This window comes from the organism of the source record quoted next, unplaced genomic scaffold, assembly GCF_019419815.1.
Source record: "Pyrus x bretschneideri cultivar Hongxiangsu unplaced genomic scaffold, Pyrus_bretschneideri_v1 Contig1, whole genome shotgun sequence".
NCBI classification, from domain to species: Eukaryota; Viridiplantae; Streptophyta; class Magnoliopsida; order Rosales; family Rosaceae; genus Pyrus; species Pyrus x bretschneideri.
Genome location: NW_025999390.1, coordinates 10,349,592 through 10,371,971, shown reverse-complemented (window position 1 = coordinate 10,371,971; position 22,380 = coordinate 10,349,592). Strand labels below are relative to the sequence as shown.

General features: G+C 37.9%; 2 protein-coding genes and 1 pseudogene across 4 annotated transcripts; 2 read left to right on the top strand and 1 right to left on the bottom strand.

Annotated features, from left to right (window-relative positions):
* The first annotated feature begins 6,832 nt into the window (after positions 1 to 6,832).
* Positions 6,833 to 8,325, top strand: LOC103953916 (transcription factor MYB82). The gene is made up of 3 exons (XM_009365717.2): positions 6,833 to 7,213; positions 7,307 to 7,436; positions 7,542 to 8,325. Exons 1-3 carry the CDS (start codon positions 7,060 to 7,062, stop codon positions 8,044 to 8,046), a joined length of 789 nt encoding a protein of 262 aa, XP_009363992.2. The 5' UTR covers positions 6,833 to 7,059; the 3' UTR covers positions 8,047 to 8,325.
* A 1,395-nt stretch (positions 8,326 to 9,720) lies between these two features.
* On the bottom strand, positions 9,721 to 14,446 carry LOC125477721 (TBC1 domain family member 15-like). Of its 3 annotated transcripts, none has more exons than XM_048585135.1 (15): positions 14,248 to 14,446; positions 13,980 to 14,153; positions 13,829 to 13,880; positions 13,609 to 13,716; positions 12,916 to 13,000; positions 12,713 to 12,806; positions 12,186 to 12,578; positions 11,899 to 11,958; positions 11,690 to 11,788; positions 11,490 to 11,600; positions 11,224 to 11,295; positions 11,013 to 11,129; positions 10,476 to 10,625; positions 10,286 to 10,386; positions 9,721 to 10,133 (listed from the first exon to the last, which is right to left on the bottom strand). In XM_048585135.1, exons 1-15 carry the CDS (start codon positions 14,407 to 14,409, stop codon positions 9,803 to 9,805), a joined length of 2,109 nt encoding a protein of 702 aa, XP_048441092.1. In that variant the 5' UTR covers positions 14,410 to 14,446; the 3' UTR covers positions 9,721 to 9,802. The 3 variants fall into 3 exon arrangements, with proteins under 3 accessions (XP_048441092.1, XP_048441098.1, XP_048441104.1); XM_048585141.1 differs by having other exon boundaries at positions 12,713 to 12,803; positions 14,248 to 14,445; XM_048585147.1 differs by having other exon boundaries at positions 12,713 to 12,767; positions 14,248 to 14,444.
* Positions 14,447 to 14,670: 224 nt separating this feature from the next.
* LOC125471590 lies at positions 14,671 to 17,680 on the top strand (annotated as a pseudogene).
* The last annotated feature ends 4,700 nt before the right edge of the window (positions 17,681 to 22,380 follow it).

The window sequence follows — 22,380 nt, the reverse complement described above, 5'->3', positions numbered from 1 at the left end:
AATGGGAAATATATTCTTTTCTTTCCTTCGGTTTGTTATTTCTCTCTTGTCACTACCTCATAGTAATCAATAGTTTGGAGATTGATCCTACAAAGTTGCAGGCGTTTGATAAGTAAACATGGACATGATTAGAAATCAGTAATTGTTGACCCAGTTAATTTGTTTAATGGAGCGAAGCTGGGAACCTTTTAGTTTAGCCCAACATTGCGCCATACACTCGGCCCTAAAAGCTCAAACCATATACAGTTCCGCATGTACAAGATGGGTTTAGCTCATAAATTTCCGAAAATTCAGAATCGATTCCAATATAGGTTCCGATACTAAAGAAGAAGAAAAAACGATTGCAGTTCCGAAACCAATGAAAAGCCCCGGGACAGGTTCGACATATAATTCCGATGATGATGAGAGGCTCGATTGGAATAAACAATGCAGAATGATGGCTGCAAATCCCCTAATCCCGTTGGATAGTTCCTTAACGAAGCAATCATAACGCACTGCTTCAATCAGTGCAGTGCGATTGTTACTCTTTCATTCAATGAGAACACTTTACTCATTGAAGTAGAACATTCATCTATTTTAATCACTTTTGGAACCCCTTGGCTTAATATTATTCAGTTGTTTCTAGGTTAGTTAAATCTTCAGTTTATTACTGTTTTTACAGCTTTTTTTGGTTTAATTAATTAATTACTTCATAAGAACAATGCTAGGTAGGGACCAATATTATACCAAGAATTATTAGGAGACAAAATGATACCGCAAGTGATTAAGTCCCCGTTAAGAATTTAGCCATATATATGTATTTCATTGGTCGATCGATCGGGAATTAATTAATAATATTTAAATTAAGCACGATTCAAAAAAGCTCATTTGATTTGCAGGCAAGAGGTTGGTGGGCCTTGAATCTTTGATATTGGTAGATATAGGGAATATTGGAGGGTTTTGCTTTCACTTTGCAGAGGCAAGATTTATGTGTGATTTCTATTTATACAGGAAACATAAACAAAAGCGAAAAAGGTGAAATATGATTGTGCAAATAATGCATGGCATGGTGATGGTGAAGGAATCGTAATCTAGCTAAAATTTCCCAACATGCCAGCTTAAAAGCGACTTCATGATCTCCGTGTAAAAACATGTACAATATATCGAAATCTGTGCGTGGTTCCGCAAGCATGCGTGCATATATATCACGAAATTTTAATTAAGATCATGCAACTCTAGCTTTCTATACATCTTAATGTTTACTTAATTATCTTTATATGAAAAAGATATTCATCAATCAAACTTTAACAGTATATTAAAATGGCCAGTCAGGTATCAAAGATATAACAATATAAGTAATAATCTCAAAATAGCAAAATTAATGCCGTGCAAAAACCGCATAACTCAAACAACTTAGCTAGATCACTACATTCAAGCATAACTCAAAGCTAAGTCCATACAATTTAAAATTATTAAAACCCTAAATTATTAACCCATAATCCTATTTTTTGGCTGCCGCCACAAGTAGAAATCCAACCCTAGATAAGTGATGTATGATTTTCAAAAGGTTGCAGAAATCATAAAGAACAATCATTGTTATGAATTAGTTAATTAACCTAACTATAAATATATATGAGAAATGCTATAAATATAATTGTTCTATAAATTCAGTTAAATTAAAACAAAATAAAAATTTGATAGCTAGGGTTTGGCCCATAAGGGAAGTCCACCATATGTATTTTGAAGATTTAACCCAAACTATGGATTGTAGGGCACAAAAAACTTGTCATTTTCCATCCCTCATGGGTCTTAATTTCTTTATATTATTGTACGAAGATCACAACAAAAGAAACACGAGATGGTGGAGAACTTTACAAGCTGATAACGACTATCAGAGAATATAATGCACTAGCTAGCTGGTAGCAGTACTTTCATGAGAATGTTACGACCAAACTCCCATCAAACTGCGCAAGCTAGCTAGCTTTAGTACTTATATTTGGCTGGCAAACTTTCCAGATCAAGCTAGTAAATATTCATGTAATTATCGTTATGTAACGTTGTATGTTTGAATTATATTATTAGCTATGTATGAGTAAACTAGTAAGATAGACAAGTATTTGTGGTTTATCAGCTGCAATTTTCATTAGATAGCTTTTGGAAAATCCGTCTGAAACCAGAAGGATAGTGCAATTAATGGTGAGGAGCATGATTGTTTTTGGTTGTCCAAAAAAAGAAAAAAAAACAAAAAAGCAATAAATTGCTGAATGCAAGGAACTGAAAAAGGAGAAATAATCATCGTTCGTATCTGGTCGTAAAGCAAATTTATGTACAAGTACATTTGATTTGAAACTAGCTTGGGCCAGGGAAAGATCGGAGTATGAGTAGAGAGCATGTGAATGCTTCTGGAGACGAATGGTCATGTCACTCCCCCCCAACACATAGCATATAACGCATTACCTATTTGGTGGTCCTTGCACTGGCAGGGTTAGCAAGAAAATAAGAGAAATCACACACCCACCATATACAATTTTCAAGTAAAAGTTGGCGCTCCTCGTTTAAAGAGATGCACCCTTTGTGGATGGTGGGGCCTTTCCCTTCTTATCATGACTTCATACTAATTTTCATATCAAACTCTTTAAATATGAACAACTTTTTGTTTTCGTATTTGTCTCCACTTGAGTAAAATGGGTTTCAAGTTCAAAGTATTTCATTTCAAGGAAAATATATATTTACAGTTCGATATTTGATTGGTTGTTAGTCTCACTGGGGTAGTTTAATTTTGTTGTGATGTTGTGGGCTACGTAATGTTACTAATTCACAAATTACTAAAAGTAACATGGATAAATTGATAGCATTATATTAGTGTGAAGTGTGAAATTCACAAAAAATTTCACCAATCATATTTTGGCCATTAATTCTTTAAGATATTTTAACTTGCATAAATACCACGTTCCACATTTTATTGTGAATGAACTGAATCGTCATAATTGAAATCCAAAACATCTTTACAAAATTCAAACATAATCATTCTAATTGAAATTCAAACATCTTTAATGACTCAATTAAAATGCCTGCTTTTGACTAAAGACACCTATGTTGGATACTTCAATCTTTTTCATATAAGTTAAAAGATTTTTTTAGTCAAAATAGTCTTTGAGATTGATATAATTTCTCATTTTGGTCCATGAGATTTGAAATTGATAGAAGTGGTCATTGAGTTTGTCCACCATCAATTGACACACCCTGACCGAGATAAGGGCATGCTGACCGTCACGTGGAAGTGACGTAACCATGTGCACAGTGCGGAAGCTAATAAATAATAATAAAAGTGCGAATAAATAAAAACCAGCTGCACACAAAGTAAGAACATACATGTGCAAGCGTAAGTGTGAAAACAAAGTTCAGAGCACGAAGACCTAATGCAGTCCGGGAGAAACAACACTACATAAACACACCCAAATGTGGTCCTACACTGGTGGTAATCTGTCAGATATGCCGGGAAAATCCTCTGGGAAGCCACCCCAAGTGCTAGCCAACTAGAACCTGGAGGGGCGTAAAACAGAAAGCGTAAGTGGGCAAAAACAAAGCTTTTCAAAAACCATTTCATAAATAAAGTTCTAACCCCTCGCTGTAAAACCTGTATACTTCCCAGAAAATAGAGTATACATATATATAAGTCATGCTCGGAAATATGCCATGCCAAATGCCTCTAAATAGAATGCAAGTGCTCAGGAAATGTCAAATCAATGCCATGAAATCTGTCACCCGGAGTCACCTAACGTGACCTGTACGGTTGAATCTAGAGCTTAAATCTCCATCTCACTAACTATACTTGCACACGAGTCGGAACCACCTAAAGTGGTCTGTACGACAGGACTTGGTGTATAATAAGTACGCTTAAGTGCTACGATCACGTGAAGACTGGGCGAATAATCACGGGTCACCTATGAGTCGGAACCACCTAAAGTGGTTTGTACTACAGGACTGTGCACCTAACTTGGATCCAAGATGAGTGTGTGGTGCGGGAGGTGAACATCACGTGAAGGACTGTGCCCAACTCTGGGCGGGAGCACTAACATCGGGGGTGCAGGTTATGAGCTCTATATGCATCTCAAATCATTACTAAACATAAACATAAATCATAACTCACCTGGCACTTACCTGTGCGTCCACAGCACCAACACATAATACATATGCAACTAATAATGCATAAATAAATGGCAAACAATATGCATGGCATATAAACGTATAAACGTTTCAATTCACTTTCCGGGAAAAACATAAGTATATAGGTATATACGGAAAACCAAAAGCTCACTCACTGGTATGTAGAAGGGTCGTAACCCCCTTGCCTCGAGTGACCGCGCTCGTCCTCGGGATAGGTCTCACCTATATGCGAAACAACTATAAAAACGTTAATTTTAAAGCACATAACCAACCTCACGAAATAACTTCTCATACAAAGCTCAAATGGGGTGTATGAATACACCAACGTGATTTACTTAACCTCACGAACATCCCCATATTTTTAGAAAAATTTTCCGACGCCGCATGCGTCGGCCAAGGCACGTGCCTGGCACACTGACGGCGTCAGGAATATTCCGTTAAATGTAACTGATGCCGTTAACGCTGTTAGGAATATTCCATCCAAATTGACGGAATATTCCGTCATCTTCTCCGGCCAAACTCCGGCGCCGGAAAACCGGGAATTTTTCAAAACTTTGTATCTTCTTCGTTTTCAACCAAATTTCACAAAATTGGTACCAAAATGAAGCTTACAACAAGAGGAACAAATCCATACCACTTTCAAGCACTAAAACCCACGGAATCTCGCTGGGAAAACACCACCAACTTCGGCCAAACTTGTAACTCATGATCCCGACGTCCAAAACCTTCAAACGAACCACCCCGAGCCTCCTAAGGACCTCACCAAGCTTCCTACAAGCTTGAAATTCCCAAAAACACAAGAATTAATGTGTGCATGAACAGTGACCAAAATCGGGGATCCCGAGTTCGACGTGAAAACAAAGGTATCCTTACCTGAAATGGGTATGGTTGAACTCCTAAGGACCTCACGAGCACGAATATGTAATTTGTTTCCTCGATATGTGAAGGTTTCAAGGGTTTTGGGTGTCGTCCGTGCAAAAAGAATAGGAATGGGAGAGAGAGAGGGACTCGGGACAGGGCAAAGAGAGAGGGTGAGTGTGAGGGTGTGTGTGTGTGGTCCAAACTCCACCAACCAAAGCCCAAAAATGACCACACAACGAAACAACCATACTAGGGGCAAAACCGTCATTTCACCCCTAGGTACGAAAAATCCGGGACGGGCTGTCACATCAATCATTTGTCATTTGTGAAAAATCTCCATCAAATAAGATTTGACAAAATTACCCTCAATTTTTGTCCAATCATTTTGGCTTGTTATTTATTAAATTTAGAGTATTTTTGCCATTTTGGTCCTTATTTAACAAAAGTTTTCACAAAATGACCAAAATGATTGATAGTGGACAAATTCATGGACCACTTCTATTGATTTCAAATCAAAGGGACCAAATTAAGGAGTTATGCCAATGTTAGAGACCATTTTGGCTAAAAAGCCTAAGTTAAAAATTAACACTGCAAAACACAATTGCTTAAAGTATCCAAAAATGATTGTAAATACGAAATTTCCTACTACAAATAAAACAAGAAAACGTGTACAAAATACATTTTGTATTAAATAAATCTATGAGCAAAGTTGTTGATCTGAGGGTCGTAATGACTTGTTCTCGAATCCATGAATGCTGCAAGGATTTGGCTTGAGGCAATAGAGGAACTGACACGTGTAGTGGTGCTTGATGGTTCTTCACAAGTGTGGTGAAGAATGTAGAGAACTTTCTGAGTCTTCTAAGTGCATGTAGAGTGCTCTGGAGTTTGAGCGTCTAAGTGTGAGAATGTGTTTTTGAGGGAGGCTTTTCTTTGTTGTGGAGCCTCATATTTATAGGTGATGCAAGTCTTGATTAAGGTTTAAGTTGGTCTTGATTTTGGATTTGATTAATTGAAAAAGAACCAACACTTGATTTGAACTTGGTTTGTTATTTGACTCCATAAAAAAAATCCTTGATTTAATCAAATAATCTTGTATTTAAATCAAACAAATAAATCACATTTCATCCTTAATTTGGCCATCCATGATTTAACCAATCTCCGCGGATTTGGCATTTCATTTGTTTTAAATTTAAATCAATTAATTTGTTTGATTTAAATTAAAATTAATAAAGATAATTTCTTAATTCATTTTCGCCAAATATCGACGTGTGTCACTCTTAATTACTTGTCCAGTTTTGATGAGTCACATGTTATTGTACGATTTATAAGACACACAATGCGTGTCACGTAAGCCCTGATATGTTGAAAATTTAATGTGTTGGTGAGTATTTATTTCACTAAAGTTTACATATCTACAATGATATGAGATGATTAGCAAATTAAAGGGAAAAAAGGGTAAGGCATTCAACCCACGTGGCCAAGGCTTTAAAAGATGAACTGGTTACCACCCGTGCATCTCTGTGTGAAGGATATCACACGTAGAATTGTAGATGCCCTTTTTTCTTTGGTAAAAAATTGTTGTGGATGCCATAACCCTAACGCTACTGCCCTTTTGTAGTAAAAACAGTGAATACGCACTAAAACTCGTGATACGTGAAATTACACTGAATTGCCTAGTACTTATAGTACTTACTGTTCTATCGGCTGATCACTCTGTCTTTCCATCTTTCTCTCTCTCTGGAATCTTAGCCAAAATTTGTAGTAGTCAGTGGGAAGCAAGATTTTCTTTTACAGGAGGAGACGTGGGGTTGCTAAGGACTCAAGACTCAAGAAAAAGCTAAAGTAGGAGGAATTTAATTGAAGCAAATTAAAGAGGCCTCCCATTACCATTCATTTACGCACGTAAGCAGTTTTCACGTTCTTTAGTCTACAATTACACACATATATATACACACACACATATAGCTAGCTAGCAGGTTGACTCACAAAAACTAAAATATCGAACCAGATATATAGTAGTGTCTCAGCTGTGTGTGATAGTGATTTTTCGTCATGGTGATGGCCAAAAACAAAAGATCATCAGTTGTGAAAGCAGGAAATGCACAGCCGAAGAAGAACTTGTGGAAGCCAGAGGAGGACTTGATTCTCAAACAATATGTGGAAACGCATGGTGAAGGCAACTGGGCAACTGTTTCCAAGCTTTCAGGTTCATTAGTTTATTACTTAGTTAATCATCAAACTAGCTCCCCCCTCTCTCTCTCTCTCATAAACACAAGCATGTGCACATGCATGCATGCAGGTCTGAAGAGGGGAGGAAAGAGCTGTAGGCTAAGATGGAAGAATTACCTGAGTCCTAACATCAAACGCGGAGACATGTCCCAAGAGGAGAAAGACCTCATCATCCGCATGCACAAGCTTCTTGGCAATCGGTATAATTAATCGTCAACTAATCAGCATCATCGCTTTAATTAATTCATCACTTAACCTAAATTAATTACTTTAGTTGTTTTGCTATAAAATATATACGTACATAGATGGTCACTGATTGCTGGTCGGCTTCCTGGCCGGACGGATAATGAAGTGAAGAACTACTGGAATACCCATTTGAACAAGAACACCAGCTGCTGCCCAGCTGGAGGCAAAAGAAAAGGTACCACTAAGACAGACTACTCAAACCATGCCACCAATATCACTAAGAACAAAAACAAAATCAATACGAGTAAGACTTCGAGCACTGCCACCGCTACTGCTGATAACCCTACTGCTGACAATCCGATGATCATCAGTAGTACTGTTCGAAGTCCAAAAGACACCAATTCTGATCATCATCATCAACATCACGAGGAGCCGAATGATGGACCCATATTTGCTACTACCAGTACTACAGAAGAGAGCTGCTTTTACTATGATGTGGACATAGAATCTCCAAGGGAGCTGCACTACTACATGCCTAGCTGCAGTTCAAACTTCAATCCGGCGTTTGTGTTTGATGATGAGCCTTTCATTGGCTACATGGACCCTTTTCTTTTATTTGATTAAAAAATCACTTGTATACTTTAGGTATTGTACGTAGCAGCTGTTATATAGGTACGTTAAACCTCATAATAATTTAGAGCTAGCTAGCCTGCTCGAGTATCTAGTGCTTGTTTTTCTCAGCAGTTGAAAAACTAACAATAGTCACCGATATTAGTTGTGCAGAATTGAGATCATGGATAGGCTTTTTAGCCACCTTGTTCGTACAATTAATACCCGTGATTATTATCAGGTTTTCTTTTGCATGAGTTTTAATGAATCATTGCACTATGATTGATAATGTTACACATGTTGATGTGATCATCTCCCTTTCTCTCCCTCCTTTTTTTTCATAGACACAAGAAAGAACTTTTTGACGACAAACATGTCAATATGTCACTATCATAAAATTAATCACAAAATTAATCATGTATTGATAAGTGAGAAAATTAAATTGCATGACAATAATTAAATTACATGACAACGCCTAATCAATTAGAAACATCGGCATAATAGCATATTCTCATTGCATGTCAGTTTCTCTTGCATTAAACACACGCATGATAACAAGATTTAATTTCTTTTACACACGTTTATTAAGCTCACAGTTTTTTAGCCAAAATGGTCCCTGAGATTTGCATAACTCTTCAATTTGGTCTCTGATATTTGAAATCGATAGAATTGGTCCCTAAGTTTATCTATAATCAATCATTTTGGTCATTCCGTGAAAAGTCTCCATAAAATAAGAATAAAATGACAAAAATACCCTCAGTTTTGATCAAATCATTTTGGCCTATTGTTTATTAAATTGAAGGTAATTTTGTCATTTTGATTCTTACTTAACACAATTTTTCACCTAAGGACTAAAATGATTGATGGTAGACAATCTCAAAGACCACTTCTATTGATTTCAAATCTTAGGGATCAAAATAAAATGTTATGCAAATCTCAAAAACCATTTAACTAAAAAGCCTTAATTTCACACCCCTGTCTCGGCAGAGTTGGATTTGCCCACGTCGATGTTATTTCTCTTATAAATCGACTTTTCAACTATGGCTCGCCTATTAGCAAAAACAAAGTCATGATCTTCTTTTGATTAGAGCAGTAAAAAGTCTAATATGGTACATAAAGTTGAATATATAAAACTTTTGTTAAATAAAAAAATACGGAATTGTTAAGAAGACTATTTAAACCGAAAGGGATTCATATTAACTAAGTCATTCTCGACTGAATAATAAGCATGCTATTTTACAATAAACTAGCTCTAACTTTAATACTAACGGGCTATGCTCAAATCCTATACCTATAAGAAAACCCAAAAATAACCAAAATACTATTATTTTCCAACACGTAACTCAAAACTGGTCAGTACCAACCACAAGTTAATCAGGTATTAAATTTAGGAAGGTTTAACAAAACACTTCTGGTACTGTTCATTTTTAACGAAAAACCACATCATACATTTCTCTGGTACTATTCATTATTCATTTAAAAATGACTTTTCATTAAAAGAGAAGTTTTTTAACTTTCTGTTAGTTTTCTAATATGTAGAAAAAGTGAGCAAAAGATGTAGTATCATAAAATTGACATGATACAACATAAAATTTAAGAAAAAAAAAAAAGTGGGCAAAAGATGTACGTATCATAAAATTGACATGACACATCATACAAGCCACGGTTGCAGGTAAACCGAAAAGCTAATTGTCTTCGAAAAGCAATTATTAGATTTCCAATATGTAGAAGTTTGAGGTCGATGAATCCTCCCTCGAATGGGAATTTACATTTACAATATGTCGTCTAGTTCTTGTTGAGGGTACAATAAAACATCATCAACGGGCAACGACGGTGGAGTTCCGGGCGGAATGGAAGCAGCACCATTCTCGCCGGCACATATGCACAAAGCCTCCGCGTCCCTGACCACTGCATCAAGATCTATACGACCGCTCAGTTCATTAATGAACTTCAGTAGAGTGTCGAAGTCCATTTGCTCCCCAATTATCTTACTACGGTGTCGCTTCAATATCGCCACACAGACATACAGGTGCAGATGCTCAGACGGATAATGTGTCCACAATACCTCCCACAAGCGCATTGTTTTGTCGAATTCAAATTCCCTAGAAATAGATATGCGATCAAACTCTATCAGGAAAAGTGGAGTGAAAGAATTATACAGTAACACTGTAATAATCAACTATATAGCTCTCACAAACATACAACCATGCATACATAAATAAATCAATATTAAGAACGGAGTGTGGAACCTGACCTTTTAAATTGTATTAGAACCCAGCGGAAACAAAAAAAGTAATTCAAGCAGTCCTTCTGAGTCAAGTGATTGTGCAACGGAGCGTCTAACAGCTCCACCAACTACAACAACAATGATTTAGAATGAATTAAGAACACAGAACTACTATTTCGTCCTGGCAAAGCAATGTAAAGGTAGATAAGAGAGAGACCTTCATTATTGCAAAAAGTTGAGAGTGCATGCCACTTTGGTCACGGTTGAAATTTGGCCCAAGGCGCTCCATCAGTGAAACAAAACACCAAAACGATTCAGACTCATCCTCCATTACATACAAAATTGGGGACAGGAGATCACTCATACCCTGTAGGACAAAATAAAGATACATCATACAATGATGGAACACAGCTATCCCAACTGAACTGGGGCTACGAAGTTACATATTGAGGCAACTTACATTCAGAGTTTGAGGTCATTATTTGAACATGCTGTTCTCACTTTACAAACAATACCACAAGAGACAGGAAGAAGAAAGCTATATCCCAAAGGAATATCATTACTACATATATGACAAATGTGTATAAACCACATAGCTAATATGGTTACATGTCGTGAGATAATCCCAAACCAAACTTTTACGTTAGCATGGTAAAATTGTATTTTACTTGAGCTTTATGTATTTTGCTTAAACGTAAAGTAAATTTATGCAGCCAACTGCAGCAAGAATCTACTAAGCTGAAGAAGTAATCACCTGACAGTAACCAAGATCAAAGTTGTAAAATGAGTACGTTAAGAGTATATCACGTAACAGATTCACATTTGGATTATCGTCCCCATCGTAGTAGGAGAGAGATCTGTCAGTCCTTACCTAAAGATAATTACAACAGTTTCAGACTTAAAAACAGCATTAATTCATCACGGAAGTTGAAAGCTCAAAATAAATCCCGCAAGTTTCATGATACCACATCTTTCTCAATGAGGCCTTTTCTCTCCCTGAATTTTGTAAACCTTTTGGCCTGTTCTGGAGAGATACTCTGCAGAGGAAAATACAAATACATATCATAAGCCACCTAATCAAGCTCCTCAGGACAGTTGCATTTTTGTGCATGTTAGAGAGAGAGAGAGAGAGAGAGAGAGAGAGAGAGAGAGAGAGAGAGAGAATGTGTGTGTGTGTGTGTGTGTGTGTCTTAGACTCTTAGTGGAAATATACAATACTACTACTACCAACCTGCCATTGCTTCTTTACAGTTTCAAATTCTGACTTTTTAACGGCCCTAAGGTATTCCCTCTCAGCATCTGTTGAATCATATGCATGGTATCCCAACAAGAATGGCCAGACCTACAATCATAATTAAGAATACTGATGAGATAATGCATATTCAAACAAAGTACTTAGTCATAGCTTCCAACATACAACAGTATAAAAACCTCTTTCCGTAGTTTGTGCTCAATTCCCCCATAAAATATTCTCTTTCTGAAAGCTTCTGAGTTGACGATCCTTCCTTCAGAATCCAAGAAGGTTTCCCACTGCAAAAATAAACGGAACTTACACAAACCCATATTACACCAGCAACACATTTCTAGCAGCTCCAGTTCTACTCAAAATGTTCTTATTTTTAAAAGTGAAAAATCATCACCTCATCAGAGCCCAAAGGTGGCTGTCGTGGATTTCCCCATTCCATTGATACTTTATCAAACTGCCAATTTGAACAAATATTCATAATACAATGGACCCGAGAATTTGAAGGAAATTGTATGTTTGACTAAGCTTAAATTACATCTTAAAACCTTTTATCCACGAATTCTATTGGCGATTTGGCACCAAGCCAGAAAACTTCCTTGAGTTCATTTATAAATTGACAGCATTGATGGAAACAGTTTTTCCCAAAATGCATTAAGTAACTTGATAAAATGGAAGGTTTACCTCCACGGAATCTGGGGGGACAGGACTTTTCTCAGGGACTCTATTTGAATGATGGGATGCCTTCTGAGGGTAATCAATGGGAGGCTGGTTATTACTTCTCCTTTCTATAGCACCATATCCGTTACTATGATTATCACGGAAAAGTTGAGAAGTTGTTTCTCGAGCAAATTTGGTCACGAGAGAAAACTTTTCCAACACTTGAATTGAGAGATCTCGTGCAGGATCATGAACCCTTTGCCTTTGCCTCTCACTGTATTGAGAAATGCTTATATTTCCTTCTTGATTGACATCCCCACTTGTTCTCTCCTGGTTTAGATCTGAAAAGGTGTCGCCAACTGAGACCCCACTTGCAACAGAAAGCACCCTAGGCAACTCCAAAGACGATAGAGTTCTCTGAAGAAACAAATAAGTCATGAAAAATATTGCAGTTTCCAGCTTGATAGTATCATCAAGAAAACCAAAGTTGACAAAACAGATAAAAAAAAAAGAGGAGGTTTCATTTCAGCTTTAGCTCAAATGATGCATACCTGGAGAGGATTTTGAAAATCATTCACCAGAAATACATTTGCATCTTCAGCTGACCTGAAAACATTCAACAGAACGAAAATTCTGGACCACCTACTTTTTAATTGGAAAATAAGGATTTAGATGATGTAGCGAAAGGATTCTTTCATCTTTGGACCTTAAGTTTCAAAAGGTATTATAACATTAATTAACAATAATAACCAACCTCACAAGAAACAAATGTTGCTTTATTGTAGCAAGGAACTCTTTGACTCCTCCATTATAGAAATACAGAGGAGGAAATGCAAGTCCTGCAAAAGCTCACTTTCAAACCACATATACAAATACAAAAAAGACATCATACAAGAGTATACAGCTTTAGATGTAAGCCTAAGTAAATCAAGCAGCAAAACAAAGGTACCAAGCAGCAGAAACAGTAAATCCGATTCTATACTTACCACCATTTCTTTTCTTTTAACCTTTAGACAACTACAAGATTTTTTAGCATATCTAGTTACTTTCTTGAATTGTATGTACAAATTGTTCTTACACGGTACAATATCTAGCATTTATTACTGTTTACTTGGACTACGAAAAAATTGTGAAATTACAGAAAATAAACTTAAAGTCTTGTACTTTAACCTGATTTGCTTTCTTCTACTACTAGATATAATTCCAAATTGGTTGTTCGGATTGGGATTGCAATACATTGGGACGACTAACAAGGCAACCACCGAGGCTTGCCCTCTAAATAGTAAGTATTATCATGCACACAAGCTCCTAAGAGGAGTATTCGAATTACTTATTACACGAGCAAATTGCAGACAACAATATTCTGCTAAAGTTTCCGAACAAATTGTAACCAACACCACATATAATTACTAATTATGCCTTACAAATCATGATAAAGTTGTTTTACCTGTAGCCAAAACGATGATAATGTACTGCCATCCAAGCGCTGGAGTGTGGCGGCGAATCGACCGGACCTCCGTTAATGGCACTGACCTTATGGTATAAAGATTCCTATCTACACCACCACAAGCACAAACCAAAAAAGAATAAAAAAAACAAAAAACAAAAATAAATAAATAAATTCAACAAATTTAACAACTAAAATTCAAGGTCTAAATCTACAAAACCTTTCTCAGACACCCTAGCGTTCGAGTTTTGCCCGTTGTACGGAATCCATGTCTACAGATCAAACCGTACCAAACACGTCAACAATTAACAGAAATATCAGTAATCAAGCGATAATCTTTAATTAATCAATCATTAATTAATGAATAATACCATGGATAAGGAAGAACCGTGCTTAATTAGCCTCAATCTTCCACTAATCCTCTCGGAGGCGAACTGAGTAGGGTGGATGGTGACATTGTCTTTCAAGAAAACTACCTCGGCGCCGTCGTGCTCGCTCGACGAGCTGTGCTTCCCGCTGTCGCTCCGCATCATGCTCGCGGAGCCCTAATCCAAATCAAACCGAACAAACCCCAAAATAATTAACCCTAAACACTCAGAAACGATGAATTAAAGTTGGCGTTGCCGGAGAAATGCTTACGTGTTGCTGCGACGCGGCGTAATCGGCGTCGTCGGAGAGATCGTGAAGCTCTGGTTCTTGCATCGCCGACGATTGCAGATAGAAAGAAAGCGGAGAGGAGAGAGAATTCTTAGCGGGCAAGGCAGTGGGGTCGCCGTGGAGAATTCTTAAGGCGAGGGGCATCCACGTAAGCGGTATGGCGCGTAATGAGGGTCTTTCCCCGTGTTCAGATAGCTTGGGCTCTCATTAGGTGAATTTGTTGTCAGCATTGTGTTAGATCATATCCGTTGGTTAGTGGAGATCTATCCGACCGTTGGTTAGAGCACATCAGTTGGGCTCTGATATACTCTGCAAGCCAAGTTGACCCGGAAAGCCGAGCCGACCATAAAAACCGCAACAAGCCAAGCGACTATCAAGCCGAGCCATGAGGCAAGTCGAGTAGACATGCGAGCCAAGCCGATTCAGCAAGCCGAGTCGAGAGGCAAGTGGAATACTACTTAGTTTAGCAGAAGGGCCAACCTGCGAGGCAAAAGCTGGGAACAGGCTTAGAGCTGGTTTGATATTACTGTGCTTTAATAAAAAAGTATTTTTGCTGTGCTGTGAAAATAAGGAACTGTGAAATAAAGTAGCAGAGTGTTTGATAAACTTTTTTGTAAAAGTGCATTTGAAAAAAAAAAACAGTATTATAGTGTTCGATAAACTTTTATGTAAAACAGATGTGAAAAAAATTAGTTTTTCAAAGCTGGGTTTTGCAGTTTTGTGTTTTTGACTTTTTTTCACTCAAAACTGTGAATAAAAGTTGAAGCTGAATGTTTACCAAACATAAAAATGCTCCCAATTTTTTTAATAACTACTTTTTTCAAAATCACCTCAATACCAAACTAGACTTAAACTTACAATATGAAAAACAAGTCAGTTGGGCATCTCGCAGAGCAACCCTCAAAGAGGACGTTGTGACTTTGAAAAAAAAAAAAAAAAAGGGAAAGGTTTTTTGGCTTAATCCGTCGACATGCAAGCCAAGCCGACATACAAGCCGACCCACCTGCAGGCCTAGCCGAGCCGGTTCAACAGTTATATATATTGTTTGATTAAAACACCACGCAAATGCGAATAAGAAGATAAATTTATGAGCAGATTAAAGCGCTGGCGCGATTGTGTATTTGTCTAGTTTCTGCTTTCTGCCTTTGAATTCATCGGTCAATAATTTTTCATTCTGCAGTTGTCTTGATAGTGTTGAACAAAGCCACTCTTTCTTCATACAAATTCCCGTCTGCAAATGTCATCACACTTCTCCAGGTACCACATGATCTGCTAATTTTTCATTCTTTTTTGTTTCTTTATTCAAATTCTGCAGCTCCAAATGCATGTTATTAGAAACCATTGTACCGTTTAAGACGTTGGTTCACACTCTTCCTCTTGCACTATCCTATTTGCTCTACATGGTAGGTATATGACTAGTGGGGATTCTTGCTCATTCTTTGGCTAGACATTTTGATATCCCTCGTAACGATGCATGCCTGTAATCCTCATGGTGAAAGTTGGTTACGATGGAATCAGTGGGTGGTATAAATGTTCCTACGTACACCACCCTCAGGCGGACTGCAGTAGCTTTTACAATGATTGTTGAGCATGTTTTGACAGGGCAGAAACATTCATATCCTGTTGTGGGCAGAAACATCCATATCCTATTGTGTCATTGGTTTTATTGGAAGAAATAAAACGGAAGCTTGTTACCTAAAATTCAGTCATTCCCATGAGTGTAGGTTGTGATTAGGTCCTTATGTTGCTGACACATTTCTTAATGGAATGCATACAAGGACTTCATCAGTGTGGGGATAATTATACTCGGTGCAGTTGTTTGCTGGAGCTCGGGATTTGTCATTTGACGCCTATAGCTATGGCGTTGTCTTTGTTGCAAACATCTGTACAGGCAATATATCTTGCTTCTATATATAGTTCATGTTGGTAGTATCTTTGTCCTTTTGCTATCTTATGCCTCATTTGTTTATGTGAGGCTTGAGTACTAGGTATCGTTAATAATACGAAATACACTTCAATTTTGCAGGTAAATCCAGTGGTCTTAGTACCTTCGGCCTAATGTGGTGTAATGGTTAGAAAAAATCTTAAACAAAGTTTTATATGTTGACCTTCAGGTTCATTTTGCATGAAAATGTACTCTGGCTTAACTGATATTCTACGGAAATCTGATTTCTGTATCATAGGAATAATATGTGGACCAATCTCGCTGTTTTGGGCATCAATCAGCGGTGACCTAGAAGGGATGATAAGCTTCCCGCATCTATTCTCCCCTGGGTTTCAGGTGCTTCCCTTTCATGAGAAAAATTGTCATTCTAATAGTAGCCAAGATTGGTGCATTTTTAACACTTCACCTATACTCTCTCTCACTCTCTCTCTTTCCCCTTCATGTTTCATAACTGGCTCGACTGCATATCTATGCCTTTGCCATCAGAGATTTTTTTTGACATGTGTGAGTTGAACTGGCTTAATTCGAATACTTTGCAGGCTGTGATGCTTCTTTCCTGTGTAATGGCCTTCTCAATAAATTACTGCGTTTTTTGGAATATCACACTGAATTCAGCTCTCACGCAGACAATTTGTGGAAATTTGAAGGTATGTAATAATCATTCCGGACCATACAAACATTTCGGGTGCTGCTGATTTTAGACTGTCAAGCCAAGTGGCTTCCGTATGGTTGTCACTTTGTAAAAAATCCACTGCTCAAATCAAAGTTTCTACTGATATGATTCTGTCGCATATTTCCTTCTTCGTTCTGACAAGTTGTTGAAGCCATACTTTTAGTTGCCAATTGCAATATAAGTAGTCTAACTTGTTACTCCGCATCATATACGTGCAAGTAGGACTCCAGTTGTACTTGATCTTGATTAGAAAAAACGCATTAGAGCCGATGACCCAAATGATACATGCCGGTACAACAACACCCTGCATTGGTATTATTTTCTGCATGCTGTTGTCTTCAACAGTCACAGCTGATCCCTGTCCGTGCTATTTTAGGATCTTTTTACTGTCGGACTTGGCTGGTTACTCTTTGGCGGGCTTCCGTTTGATTTGGTAAGCATATACTCCCATCTTCCTGTTATTCCAGCAATGCTCATTAATCATTAGACTCAGTACTGACGGTCAATATTTTGCTTCCTTTTCATGTGAACTACTGCCCTACTTTACTTCAAGTTAAACGTTGCCGGTCAATCTCTTGGTTTTTTGGGGTCCTGTTTGCATGCGTGCTACTGTAAACTCCGAGGGAAATGAAAGGCAAGTGGCTGCATAAAGTCTTCCTTCATAGAGGAGGCGAAGTAGTGCTCCGATGATTGGGAATGGCTTCCTACATCTTGATGGGAAATAAATAATCTTTTTAACTTAGTCTCAAAAGATTAAAGTTTATTAAACATGTAGCTCATGTTTGTACGTGTTCCGATTTCGCGCAAGGTGCCAAAGTTTAGTCTGAATTTTCATTTGGACAGAAGTAGGCCAATGCATTCGGTACCTAGTTTGCAAGTAGCAATTTGCTAATTAAGTAGATTTGACGTAGTGATATATAATTTCAGACACAACTTTTGTTACTGCCTGGGAGAACTTTTAGTTTTTAATTTGAAACGGTGACAAAGCTCTTGTTCTTAAAAATTGCGAGGGGGTTCTGAAATTTTGCAGAGCCTACTACCATCGCTTTGAGAAATATATGCGGTGTTGGAGAATAGTTATTTATTTAGTGTTTGGATTTGGGCTTAGCCCATTTGAATTAAGTTTTGTTTCCTTGCTTATTAGGAACTAGGGTTAGTTTATTATAAATAGAGAGTTTTGTGTTATTCAGAGATGATAAGTTAGTCACAATGTAGCCTCTTAGGGTTTTGTAGCTGTTTCGGCATTCTCAGTTTGTTTAATAAAATTCTTATTATTTTGTAGTCTTGTTTGTTTCGCACTTTGGTATTCAACTTGGTATCAAAGCAGATTCGATCTTTTACGGTTGATCTATTCTTGGTGGTATCAACTTGTTTTTCCGTCAGATATCAGTTCGGTTGTAGTTTGTTTTGTCTTTGTACCTAGATTAGGGTTTTGTCGTTGAAAAAAAAAAACACAAAAATTGAACTCGTTGTTGCACCAAGCCTTCGGAGCCTTAATCCGTTGTTTACTGCTGTATGATCCCAAGGTTTCGAACTGCTGCTGCCCTGAACCTATGCATCAGCGTCCGCCCCTGCACCGTATCTGACCCACACGCCCGCTGCCACGTTTGCCTGACCGAATCATCCCACCTGCTTCATCCTCTCTCGAACCTCTCTTGCTTGAACCACCTGCATTCATTGTCTTCTACATCCACCATCGCTGCTACTCGACATCCACGAACCCATCACTTGTTTGACGAAGCCCAGACCACTCGGATTGAGTTCGTCTCCGCCTTGGATCACTGCCGCTGTTTCTGACCTGCCTGCACCACTGCTGCTGACCGCCTTCGACCCACGACTGTCCTCGAACCCTCATCGAGTTGCTGCTGCGAACCGAGATTGCATGCTGCCACTATCAATGTTGTTTGCTGCTGCGAACCCAGATTCCATGCTGCCACTATTAATGTTGTTTGAAGAAAAAAGAAGGAAAAAGAAATCAGGAATAAAAAATGGGAATCATAAGTTGATGTTGTTGGATTGCAATTTATTAGGCCACTTGTTGGTTTTGAGTTCCACATGGGTGATAAGAATAGTTTTTGTTGAGCCTGTATTAGGAAGTACGTGTGCCCACTTCAACGATTGCTTGAGAGTTTGAATTGGTGACCACTCGAGTGATGCTATGTACCTGGTTATTAATTGGATCGTTTGCCGGAATCTGGTTGCTTGCCAAATGGTTGAATGATGGAATTGCCAAATGGTTGAATGATGGAATTGCGTGACTACTCGTAAGCTTTGCTTGCTTGTTTGCTTGGATTGTTCGTTTGCTCGCTTGAATCACTTGCCTTGTCATGTCCGCCTAACGGAGCTTGCCTTGTCGTGTCCGTTTAACAGAGCTTGCATTCACATCTTGTTGGCAAACTCTTGTCGTGTGCCGCCATGAGTTTGACGGGGGGGGGGGGGTGTTGGAAAATAGTTATTTATTTAGTATTTGGATTTGGGCTTAGCCCATTTGAATTAGGTTTTCGTTTCCTTGTTTATTAGGAACTAGGGTTAGTTTATTATAAATAGAGAGCTTTGTTATTTAGAGATGATAAGTTAGTCACAATGTAGCTTCTTAGGGTTTTGTAGCCGTTTCTGCATTCTCAGTTTGTTTAATAATATTCTTATTATTTTATAGTCTTATTTGTTTCGCACTCTAATATTCAATCCTAGATTGCTTGACCAAGGCAACTTTCATACCTAGTAATCAATAGAGGGAGAGCAACTTATCCAAAATTTTCTATTGTGTGCTTGTGTCAAGGGAGAACAACTTATATGGAAAAAATTTGCTTCCACATGGCATTTTGATCAATAATATAATATCACAAGTGATGTAACATAATTCTATTGAAACGAAATATATTACAGTAGTAGTGAATCTATTTCATATAAGTCATGGAGAGAAGAAGTCTTGGTTGCACAAGGTGACAAGCGAGTTTGCCCCAAATGTCAAGCACGATTGAAACACACCACATGATCAATGTCCCTCGTTTCATGCAAACTGACCTATGACTATGAGACAGATCTTGCACCTTCTCCTCACCAACTTCGGATCCGAGCTCTCCCTTCAAAACGCCAGAGGTCTCAAAATCCATGTTGCTTATGTGGCGCGTCGATTGATCGACCATAAGGCAAACAACTGCTGCTGAAACAACTAGATTAAAGCAAAAAGAAAAGAAAGTTGTAGTGGCGTGTGGGAGGCAAGAAATTATAAAATAAAACAAAATAAAAAAAGAGAAGAAAAGTAGGTCCAAATATTCTGTGTTTGAAGGAAAAGAAAGAAGAAAAACCTACTGTTTGAAGAAAGTATGTTTGCTTTCGTGATGAATATAAAAAGGCCAACATGGTACCGGTCCCCTCTGCTTAGCCTGAAGGAAATCTCACTTATGAGTCGACCATGGGTGTCTCTTTGTCTACCTCTTTAATCAAAGACTCTCAACAACAAAAGGATCCATATTTAGACCAGAAATATTCAGCTGACTTCTTGTACGTTGTTCATTGTTCGTTAATACTGTTCAATTATGCATCACATGATCATACTAAAATTTCATAAGTACATACTCTGGATACAGTTGAAACACGTACTCAATACAAATACTTAGAAATACCATCATCATGATGAGTGTTTTTTTTTTTTGGCATACATCATGATGAGTTATTGAGTGACATATATTGATTAAAGAATTCTTAAGTGCGGACAACCAAACTACGTGACCTTCCAACCACACACAAAACACCCTACTTTGAGTACTCTCTTGTATTTGGTGACAACCCCTTGTGTTTGGCACCATTTCATGGATATCTTACACCATTTGAATGGTCTAATAGACTATCTCATGATCATCTCCAACTGTTCGTACTTAGTACGTGTTTATACCCAATTAATTAGCTAAGACTAGGAAAAGCCAAAGTGGAGACATAGCTGCAGGCGTAAAATCCCATTGCTTTTGACCTCCTCTCAGTCTTAGTCGTCTAACAAAGAGAAAGACCTAGGATCTGGTGTAAGTAGTAAGATGAGAAAGGGGAGGTGTGAGAGAGAAAGACTTTCTAGTAAGAGAGTGGGGAGGGGAGGGGAGGGAGAGTTTGGGGGGGGGGGGGGGGTGTGGTTCTTTTGCTCTTCCCAAAAGCTTCAAAGAGAAGAAGAGGGAGGGGGAAGGCAGGTGGCCCTTAAAATAAAGGGAAATGTGGATGGTGAAGGGAAAAGGGAAGACAAAACCAAGGAAAGTGTCGGGCAGTGGAGGCCCAAGGCAGGGCTTCTTTCGCGCCGGTGTCCCCGCTCTGGGTCGCTGCCTATTCCTCCTATTTGCTGAATTAAATTCATCACTCATCACTCTGAGTGTGTGTAAGCGCACTGTTGCAGTTGAATTTGCATGCTAATCAATTAATTAATTAAACTAATTTACTAAAACTGTGCGTCTGTCTTTGTGTTTGTGTACGTGTGTGTGAAAGATAGCAACTTTGTACGTACTACTCCTCCTTCCATTCCGAATTCTTTATTCTTTTTAGACAAATCACTTCGCTGACATTCTGCACTCCTGTTCCCAAGATTCCATCTCTCTCTCTCTCTCTCTCTCTCTCACAAGAGTACTACTGCACACACATGGCACTGCATGCATCTGCTCTTTTGACTCATCTTTTAGTTTCTATATACCTGTACATTCTTTATACTTATTTGGGCACTACCAAGTGCCACTTAGGTTTAACTTGCAGTTTGCATAATAATAGGAGAGGGAGGTCTATAGTGCTAGCTTAGCTAGTGTTTTTCTAACCCACTTAAAAACCCTACTCAACATTTTGTTTCTACCCTTCGAGAGCCATACTTTCATCTCTCTTTTCTTTCACGCGTAAATATACAAAGTTTCAAATTATATGTTATGCTATGTTTAGATGATAAATTTTATAATTTTAAAATGATTAAATGCTATACATTTGTGAAAATTTTAGAAGGACACGTCTTGAATTTTTTTGCTTAGTGTACTTATAGTAACATTTGTAGTACTGTTTGAACATTAACTTTGCAGTACTTAAGCAATTCATTATTAATATCCTTTGCGGTGCAAATTCAATAATTAAATAAAGTTCTTCGAAACTTTAAAAGTCCCTTGTCTCTAAATAAATTATAGCCTTAATGCATGCCAATTTTGTTTGATCGGGTGCGTATAACCAAGAATGATAATTAGAAAATTTGTGGTTGATATATATTCGAGGACCCATTTTACAGTCGGTTTGTTTCGAAACTAAAGAAAAAAAAGGTTATATATATGTATTATATATGTATGTGTGTGTGTGTGTGTGTGTGTGTGTGTGTGTGTGTGTATTACATATAAGCCAAGCATCTTATTCTTAGGTTAATTAATTAATCATCGAAGAAAAGCATGACGTACTAATTAAATTGAAAAGGGTGGGGGTCTAGAATTTGGATAAAATATTGTAGAAAGAGAGGTACAATCAAAAGGAGCTGTGTGGGTTTTTTGGTAGG

Coding starts and splice junctions, on each gene's coding strand:
- LOC103953916 (XM_009365717.2), top strand. CDS start 7,060: ATGGTGATGGCCAAAAACAAAAGATCATCAGTTGTGAAAGCAGGAAAT. Junction 7,214..7,306: donor AACTGTTTCCAAGCTTTCAG/GTTCATTAGTTT, acceptor GCATGCATGCAG/GTCTGAAGAGGGGAGGAAAG. Junction 7,437..7,541: donor CACAAGCTTCTTGGCAATCG/GTATAATTAATC, acceptor ATACGTACATAG/ATGGTCACTGATTGCTGGTC.
- LOC125477721 (XM_048585135.1), bottom strand. CDS start 14,409: ATGCCCCTCGCCTTAAGAATTCTCCACGGCGACCCCACTGCCTTGCCC. Junction 14,154..14,247: donor ACGCCGCGTCGCAGCAACAC/GTAAGCATTTCT, acceptor GATTTGGATTAG/GGCTCCGCGAGCATGATGCG. Junction 11,296..11,489: donor CTGTAAAGAAGCAATGGCAG/GTTGGTAGTAGT, acceptor TTTCCTCTGCAG/AGTATCTCTCCAGAACAGGC.